At 62.2% G+C, this 8111-nt stretch overlaps 1 protein-coding gene across 1 annotated transcript; it reads left to right on the top strand.

Annotated features, from left to right (window-relative positions):
• Positions 1-3466: 3466 nt before the first annotated feature.
• Positions 3467-6130, top strand: S1PR2 (sphingosine-1-phosphate receptor 2). Its single transcript, XM_038771205.1, has 2 exons — positions 3467-3605; positions 4914-6130. Exon 2 carries the CDS (start codon positions 5018-5020, stop codon positions 6053-6055), a length of 1038 nt encoding a protein of 345 aa, XP_038627133.1. The 5' UTR covers positions 3467-3605; positions 4914-5017; the 3' UTR covers positions 6056-6130.
• Positions 6131-8111: the final 1981 nt, after the last annotated feature.

Here is an 8111-nt window from a genome sequence, read left to right as displayed (position 1 = left end):
GGGACCGGTAAGCGCGGAAAGGAGGAGGCGCCGGTGAGTGTGCGGGGCAGTTGCGAAAGGGACAGAGAGAGAGTGTGTGGGTGTGGGTGTGTGTGGGTGGATGGGGGGCGTTTAGGACCCGGGAAACCACCTCCCCCTCTGCCCCGCATCGCCACACACGCACACAGAGACACGCACGCAGAGGCATGCACCCCCTCCCACTCCTTCCCGCAGTTTGCCGGGACGGAAGGGGTTAACGAGGCCCCTTTCACGGCCGCCCCCCAACTCGGGCTGAGGAACCAACCCGCCCCCACCCCCCCCCTCCTCTGCCGGCTCGCAGGAAGTTTCGGCGCGGCTTCAGTGCAGGGCCGGGCCAGGGCCATGCGGATCCCGTGGGACCTACGCGGCTGCGGAGGCGGAGGGGCTGGGAGGAGGAGGAGAAGGAGGAGGGGCGGCTAGGCGCTTGGAGATCCGCGGGGGAAGAGGCGGGGACGGGCCGCCGGGATCCGTCCATCCGGCTCCCTCCTGCGCTCCGAGGCCCCGCTCATCCCGCCCGAGCTGTTGGGTGAATATGTGTGGGTATGTGTGTGGGGGGGGTGGGGGCTTTCAATGTGGTTACAAATCAGGCTGTAGACGTCTTTAGGTGAGACTATAACATCAGCGTGGGTGCCCGGGTTGGGCCCGAGTGTGTACGTGGGTGGTCTGCAACTGGGTTTGCATGTCGGAATCTGTGGATTTCGGCATTGAGGTCAGCCGCGGCGTGTCGGTCTGAAAGTGTCTGCCCGCGCCCCCCCGGGAAGCAGCGTGTGTGCGTGTGTGTGTGTGTGTGGGTGTGTACCGGGGTGCCGGTGTCAGCATCTGTATGTGCGTCAGCGACTACACGGGGATCGGTGGGTCTGTGTGTCAGTTTTTGCCTTTGTCCCCGTACTCATGTGTTGCCCTCCGAGTAGCAGAGTGTTTGCGTTTGCATTGGCGAGCGTGGGGGAGTCCGGGGGTAGCCGGGCCGATATCACCGTCGCCGTATACCTGCATGTCAACGGACGAGGGTGTCTCGGTACTTGCGTACCGCCCCCCCCCCCCATTAAGATTGCCAGCTCCTGGAGAACAGGGACCCCATCCCTTCCCCAGTTGTACTCTCCCCAGTGCGTAGTTCAGTGCTCTGGACTCAGGTGCTCAATAAATACTCTTGATCAATTGTATGTGTCAGAGTGTATGTGAGTGCTGGCGTATGCCATGTACCCGTGTGAGTGTCAGTGTGTAACCGTGTCTCCGTATCTGTGCCTGCCGCCGTGTGACAGAATAGATGAGTGATCGTGCCTCTTTCCGGCTAAGTGCCGACCCTCCTTTTCCGGGGTCGTCTCTGCCCCGCCCCCACCTCTTTCGGGAGGACAAGGACCGGCCTGCCCCAGCTGCTCCTGCCCCCCTAGCAACCCAGGACCGACAGCTGCCCCGGTCCTTGAGGTGGCGTGGGCACACAAGATAAGTGGGACCAGGTTGTGCGGATACCATACATTCCAATGTTCTGATAAGGCGCCCAGGGAAGCGGGGGGGACACCATTTCCATGGAAACGCTCCCGGGTCCGACACTCGACTCCGGTCGGGACCCGTGGGGTGTGTGGGGAAGGGGGCAGGGGAGCCGGCCCGAGAGAGAACACGGGGCTCCCCCGCCCCGCTCGGCCTTCACTTTCTCCATCCGTGCCCAGAGATGGGCAGCGAGGCGCGGCCTAGAACACAGTGGGCCTTGGGCATCTTCGTGTCTGGCCATCTGCCTCCTCCCACAGCCCCGGGCCGCTTGGAAAGCCCCGGGCCACTTCACCCTCCCACCCCCCCTCAGTCCTAGCCTTGGCTTCCCTGGCAGCTGTAAATCCCTTCGGCCACCCGCCCCCGGATCACCCTTCCAAACCCGACCCTTGGGCCTCACCAGTCAGACCCTCCAGGAGCCTGATCCCCGGCCCAGTCCCCAGTGAACTCAGACCTATGGGCCCTGCCTGACCCTTGACCCCAGAAACACTCCCCCCCGCCCCAGCCCGAGCTTGCAAAGGGAGGACCCGTGGGGGTTATAGAAAGACGGTCATCGAATTGGGGGTGGGAGCGGAGCGAGGCGGAACGATTGGTCAGGCTGTGAGCCCTGCTCGGTACCATGGTGGTCGGACGGGGTAGGGTGCCCCCCTCCAAGGGCCAGGTCCCAGCCCAGCGATAATTATAAGCACTTACTAGGTGCCAAGCACTGTGCTAAACACTGGGGTAGCTACAAGATAATCAGATCGGACACAGTCCCTGTACTACGGGGGGGGGGGGGGGGGGGGGCTCTCAATAAGGAGGAGGGAGAACAGGTATCGAATCTGTGTTTAACGGATGAGGAAACCGAAGCAGAGATAAGTGACTTGCCCAAGGTCACACAGCAGGCAAGTGGCAGAGCTGGGATTAGAACCTGGGTCTCCTGACTCCCATCCCAAGCACTTAGTACAGTGCTCTGCACACAGTAAGCGCTCAATAAATACGATTAAATGAATCCCTGTGCTCTTTCCATCAGGCCACTCCGAATCTCACCTGGGCCATCTCCTGAAACCCCTCCTGCCTTGGCCCTGTTGCTGCCACTCCCTCCGCACTCCCCCACGTGGCTTCCACCCGAACCTCGAGCGAAGTGGGAAACTTCTGCCAGCCTTGTGGAAAATTGGGGTGCGGCAAACAGACCAACTGGGGGAGGCAGAAGGAGTTACTGGGAATCAATCAATCAAAGGTATTTATTGAGCGCTTATTGGGTGCAGAGCACTGTACGAAGCACTTGGGAGAGTAAAGTACAATCGAGTTGGGTAGACTCGACCCTCCCCTCAAGGAGCTTACAGCCTAGAGTGGGAGACAGACATTAAAAGAAACTACAGAGAGGGGAAATGGCAGAGTGTAAGGATATGGACGTAAGTGCTTCAGGACTGGGGGTGGGGTGAGTTTCAAGGTGCTTAAAGGGCACAGCACGACGCAGAAGGGAGGGAGAAATGGGCGGGGAAATGAGGGGTTAGTCAGGGAAGGCTTCCTAGAGGAGCTATGATTTTAGTAGGGCTTTGAAGATGGGGAGAGTGGTGGTCTGTCAGATAGGAAGGGGGAGGGAGTTCCAGGCCGGAGAGAAAATGAGAGCATGGGGTTGATGGTGAGAGAGACGAGAGAGAACGAGGCACAGTGAGTGAGCAGGTTGGTGTTAGAAGAGCAAAGCGTGCGGGCCGGGTTGTAGTGGGAGAGGAGCGAGGCTAGGTAGGAGCGGGAGAGGAAAGGTGTCAATTGGTCCAGATTGCCATCGGGCCAATCACAGGCCTGTCCATCTTTGTTTCTCACCCCCCCACACACACCCCCCCACCCCCCCGGTCCCGATCCGTCCTCCCCCCAACTCTCCTGGGAGCGGAGTCCGTGGATCGTGGAATTGGGGGGAACAAGAGGCCTCTGTGGCCCGAGCTGGGCAAGGCGACGGTCCCCGGGGAGCTGGGGGCCGGGGAGCAGCACAAACCCTCCTCTGTTCTCGGTCTGGAGCGGATGTGCCCCCACCCCTGGCCCCCAGCCCCCGCGTCGTGCAGCTGTTCCCGCCGGCAGAGGAGTCACGCGGACCGGCTGCGCTCGTCCGTAGGAGCCACCGACAGGTAGGGAGGGAGTGCGGGGGGAGCGCCGGGGGGACCCTGGAAAGGGATCTTGTCTCCATGGGCCCAGGCAAGCCGGGAACAGGGTCCACCACCTCCCCATTGCCCCCCTCTTTCCTCCAACGGGCCCACGTGCAGGAGCTGGGACCGGCTGAACCAGCCTGGGCTGCTGGGGCCGGGTCTCCATCCGTCCCCCCTCCCCCCCCCGCCCCACTTCCTTTCTTTGGGATGGGAGAGAAGTGTTGGGGCTTCCCCTGGCCTCTAGCCATGAGGGGAGCTGATGGGAGTGCCTGCGGGCTTGTCACATAAAGATCCTGAAGTGGGGGTTGGGGAATCCCGGCAGGGCTGGGGTAGGGGGTGAGGGGGGTGGGTCTATTAGTCTGGGTGGTGATGGGGATGGGGTTATCACTAGCTAAAGCTGATATCTGCACTCTCTGCCCCAACCCCTCTTTTCTCCACGTCCCTTGAATTCCTGGTTCCTCCACACCTGGGGCCAAGAGAGGCTCGGCAGCCCGTGGCCTTTTCCACACTCCACCCTGGCCCCCGGCTACCTTCCCCTGGCCGGGTTCCCTGGGCCCCTTGGTTATAACTGGAGGCCAGATCCCGGGGCTGTGCATATCTGGAATGAAGCTCAGCCACGGAGGCGAGAGGCCCAGCTTGCTCCTCCTGCCTAGAGACCCCGTCTGAACTCACCCGGTGGCTGCTGGGAAAGGGCGGCGTCTGACCCACTCCTTGGCTCTGGATCTCTGCCCCGGCTCTGTGTTGCTCTCCGTCTCTGTCTGTCTCTCCGCCTATTTCTGCTCCAGCTCTGTGGGCCTCACTGCATCTCCTGATGTCTCTCTGTCTCAGTGTCTCTCTATTTCTGCCTATTTCTGCTTCAGCTCTGTTTGTTTATCTCTGTGTTTTAGTCTTGCCTGTCTCAGAGGGTATCTTTGGGTTTTTGCCCGTAGTCTCTCAGCACTATCTCTGCTGTGTGTGTGTCTCGGGGTCTCGCTCCGTTTTAAAGTCTCTGTCTCCCTCTCCGTCAGTCTATTTCTCTGTCTTCCTGGCTCTGTCTCTGCTCTGTCTCTCCAGGATAGCTAGGATGACCCCGGCGCCTCAGCCGGGACAGAGTCCGGGACCCTGTTTTATGCTGCACTTGGCCCGGCTGGCTCTGGCCTGCACCCTGGTCCCCAACCCCCCCGGCTCATTTCCCCCGCCCCCAGGTTCCCTCACCAGCCAAACCCTAACCCTGGCTTCCTTCCCCATCTCCTGCGTTCACCTCCTCCCGCCCTCGCCTCATCGTCCTCTCCATCTCTCTGCCCTTCCCAGCTGTGACCCCCGGGATGGATCCACCCCATGACTGAGCCCCTTCCCGGGGCGGGGGAGTCCCGGAGCCCGACCTCCTTCCGCCCTCCGCTCCGTGAGCCGCAGCGATGAGCAGCATCTACAAGGACTACCTGAGCCACGGCAAGGTGCAGGAGCACTACAACTACACCAAGGGGATTCCCGAGTCACAGCTGACCCCGTCCCGCCAGGCGGCCCAGGCCGTGATCTTGGCCATCTGCGTGGCCAGCGTCTTGGAGAACCTACTGGTGCTGGGGGCCGTGGCCCGGAACCGCCGGTTGCACTCAGCCATGTACCTTTTCCTGGGGAACCTGGCCCTGTCGGACCTGCTGGCCGGGGCCACGTTCATGGCCAACGTCCTCCTCTCGGGCCCCCGGACGTTCCAGCTGACCCCCGTGGCCTGGCTGGCCCGGGAGGGGTCGGCCTTTACCGCCCTGTCGGCCTCGGTCTTCAGCCTGTTGGCCATCGCCGTGGAGCGCCACGTGGCTGTGGCCCGGGTCCGGGTGTACGGCGCCGTCGGCGGCGGGGGGCGGCGGGTCCTGGGGCTCCTGGGGGCGTGCTGGGTCGTGGCTCTGGCCATCGGCGGCCTGCCCATCCTGGGCTGGAACTGCCTGGGGCGGCTGGAGGCCTGCTCCACCGTCCTGCCCCTCTACGCCAAACCCTACGTGGTCCTGGTGGCCTCCGCCTTCATGGTCATCCTGGCGGCCATCGCGGGGCTCTACGCCCGGATCTACTGCGTGGCCCGGGCCAGCCACGCCGAGCTGGCCGGACCCCGGGCCCTGGCCCTGCTCCGGACGGTGGCCATCGTTCTGGGCGTTTTCGTGGCTTGCTGGCTGCCCACCTTTGCCATCCTGCTCCTGGACGCGTCCTGCCCCCACCGGGCCTGCCCCATCCTGGCCCAGGCCCACTACTTCTTCAGCTTCGCCACCCTGAACTCGCTGCTCAACCCCATCATCTACACGTGGAGGAGCCGGGAGCTGCGGGGGGAAGTGCTGCGGATGCTGGGCTGCCGGCAGGGCAGGAGGCCGCCCGTGGGGCGGGCGCCAGGGGGCCGGAGCACCTCGGGACCCCCGCGCCCCTCCGGCCCCTCCTCGCCCACCCTGCTGGAGGGACAGACCATGGTCTGATGTCTGGGCCGCGGAGCCCCCTGCCATCAGCGGGCCACGGGTGGGGGGGGGGCGGGGGGCACGATGGCGGCCGAACTGGAGCCTGGAGAGAAGCTCCTCCTCGGGTCCAGTCGGACTTCATGCACTCTGCTGAAGTGACACGCCGGGCTCTGAGCCTGAGGTCGGGGACGGAAGACGCCATGACAGTATCCCCCCCGGGGATTGGCTCGGCGCTGAACCCGGACACTTCCTTCTTCACTTTTCATCCCCTCTCCTCCCCCACAACCCAACCCGTCGTTTTCCCTCTTCTTCTCTTGCCACGTCCGTCTTGGCTCTGCGTTCTCACAACTTCCTAAATCCGAGCACTGGTGGAGGGAGTCCAGTTTGGCTTCTTCTGCCCTTTTTGTCCTCCCCTCCACCCCCGGCTTCTCCAGTTCCTTCCCACTCCTCAGCAGCGTGTCCCAGACTGGACAGATCGGCTTAGGACTGGGGCTGCACCCATGGGGATCTGGAGGGGGCCGGGGAGGAGGGGCTGGGTCTTCCCTCTCCCCACACCCAACTGAGCTGTTACCCTTCAAGTTTTATTGAAGGATGAGGTGGTTTTCCCATCACCCCTACCCAGGAGGTGTTGTTGCTGAGCCCCGGGGGCTGGAGAATTGGTATGGACAATCAAGTGGGAAATCTTTTTGTGTTTGCGTGGGCCTGTCCCGTGAGGTTGGTGGGGAGGGCCACGTGGGTCCAGTCATGTGTGCCCCTCCGGGATGGATGCATCTGCGGGTCTGGAAACCAGAATGCCCTTATGTGTTTGTTCCGGCTTGTGGGCCTGTTTGCGTGTCTTTTGGGGGCTCTGCAGGGGCCTCCGTGTGCACCTGGGCACAGGGCCTGATCAGTGACTGTACCTGTGCCTCGTGGGTCCTGACATGGGGCCGCGCGGCCACCTCTCTGCGTGGTGTCCCCCACGGCCGGTGGGCTGCAGCAGCAGTGGACACGTCCTTGCTCGTCTGGGAAGCCTGGTGTGACCACGGTCGGTCCGGCAGAGCGCTCCCGCTTGCCCCAGTGTTTCTCAAAGCTGCTTGCTGCATCCTGTCCCTCTCACCCTGGGGCAAAGCCTTAAAGAAGGGGCTGGACCTGCCCCTTTTCTCTGCACTTCTTGCCCCTCAACAAGCCCACCACTCCACAACTGGAAAACCCAGGTGGGGCCCAGGAACCTCAGACTGCTGGTACTACACTTTGCCCACCCTTCAATGCCCACTGCTGGGGCGGTTGAGGGGGACGGTAATATCCTGGAGGGGGGAGACTTTTTGCCAAAAATAATAATGAACAGGAGAGGGAGCTTGGGGGGGATGGAGGTGTCCAGGACCCTCCCCTCCCACTGGCCCCTCCCTGCCCAGACCCATGTGAATTAAATAGTTTTTGACTTCTGTTATTAACACTGGCTCTTCCCGCTCCTTTTGCTCTGCATTTGGGGTGGGGGCTGGAGAGACAGAGGACTCGTCTTTGAGGCTGCAGAATGGAACTGGGTTTAGGGGACCGGATTCTAGGATTCTTCCTGGGGGAGAGGGCGAAGAGGATCTGGAGGATTGGGGAATGGGCCTGGAATGGAAGGTTTCCAGAGAGGGGGCCTTGGAGACCCAGCAGCCCCGGCCCAGCCTAGGGTGATCAGCCGTAGTGGTCCAGGCTAGTTCAAGCCCTAGAAGCCCATTCCACGGGGGCCGTGGCCCCCCCAGCTCTTTCAGCTGGACTCCCAGGCTTGCTCATCCCAGGTCTCTTATGAGGCCAAAAGTCTCCAAATGGAGGCTTTCTGGCCTGTTGGCTCTTTGAAGCCTGTCCCCTTTTTACCCCCACACTCACTCACATTGAAAGATTGGCCCCTACGATTCAGGGCAGAGAGTCACAAGGTTGGGGTTTTCCCAGAAAGCAGGCTATGGACACTGTCCCATCAGTGGACAACTCCAGGCCTCGAGTGATGGTTGAGGGGAGGAGAAGGGGCATTTTTTCTCTAGGGCGACTGGGATGTCCATGGAGACTACCCCTCCTCATCTGAGGGGGACCTAGGCTCTGCCTCTGACTTGGGAGA

Source organism: Tachyglossus aculeatus, chromosome X2 (genome assembly GCF_015852505.1).
Source record: "Tachyglossus aculeatus isolate mTacAcu1 chromosome X2, mTacAcu1.pri, whole genome shotgun sequence".
NCBI lineage: Eukaryota > Metazoa > Chordata > Mammalia > Monotremata > Tachyglossidae > Tachyglossus > Tachyglossus aculeatus.
The sequence above is the reverse complement of the archived record's forward strand: the minus strand, read 5'-3'. Positions and strand labels throughout refer to the sequence as shown.

Excerpts from the sequence above, each read along its gene's own strand:
- S1PR2 (XM_038771205.1), top strand. The coding sequence starts at position 5,018 with ATGAGCAGCATCTACAAGGACTACCTGAGCCACGGCAAGGTGCAGGAG.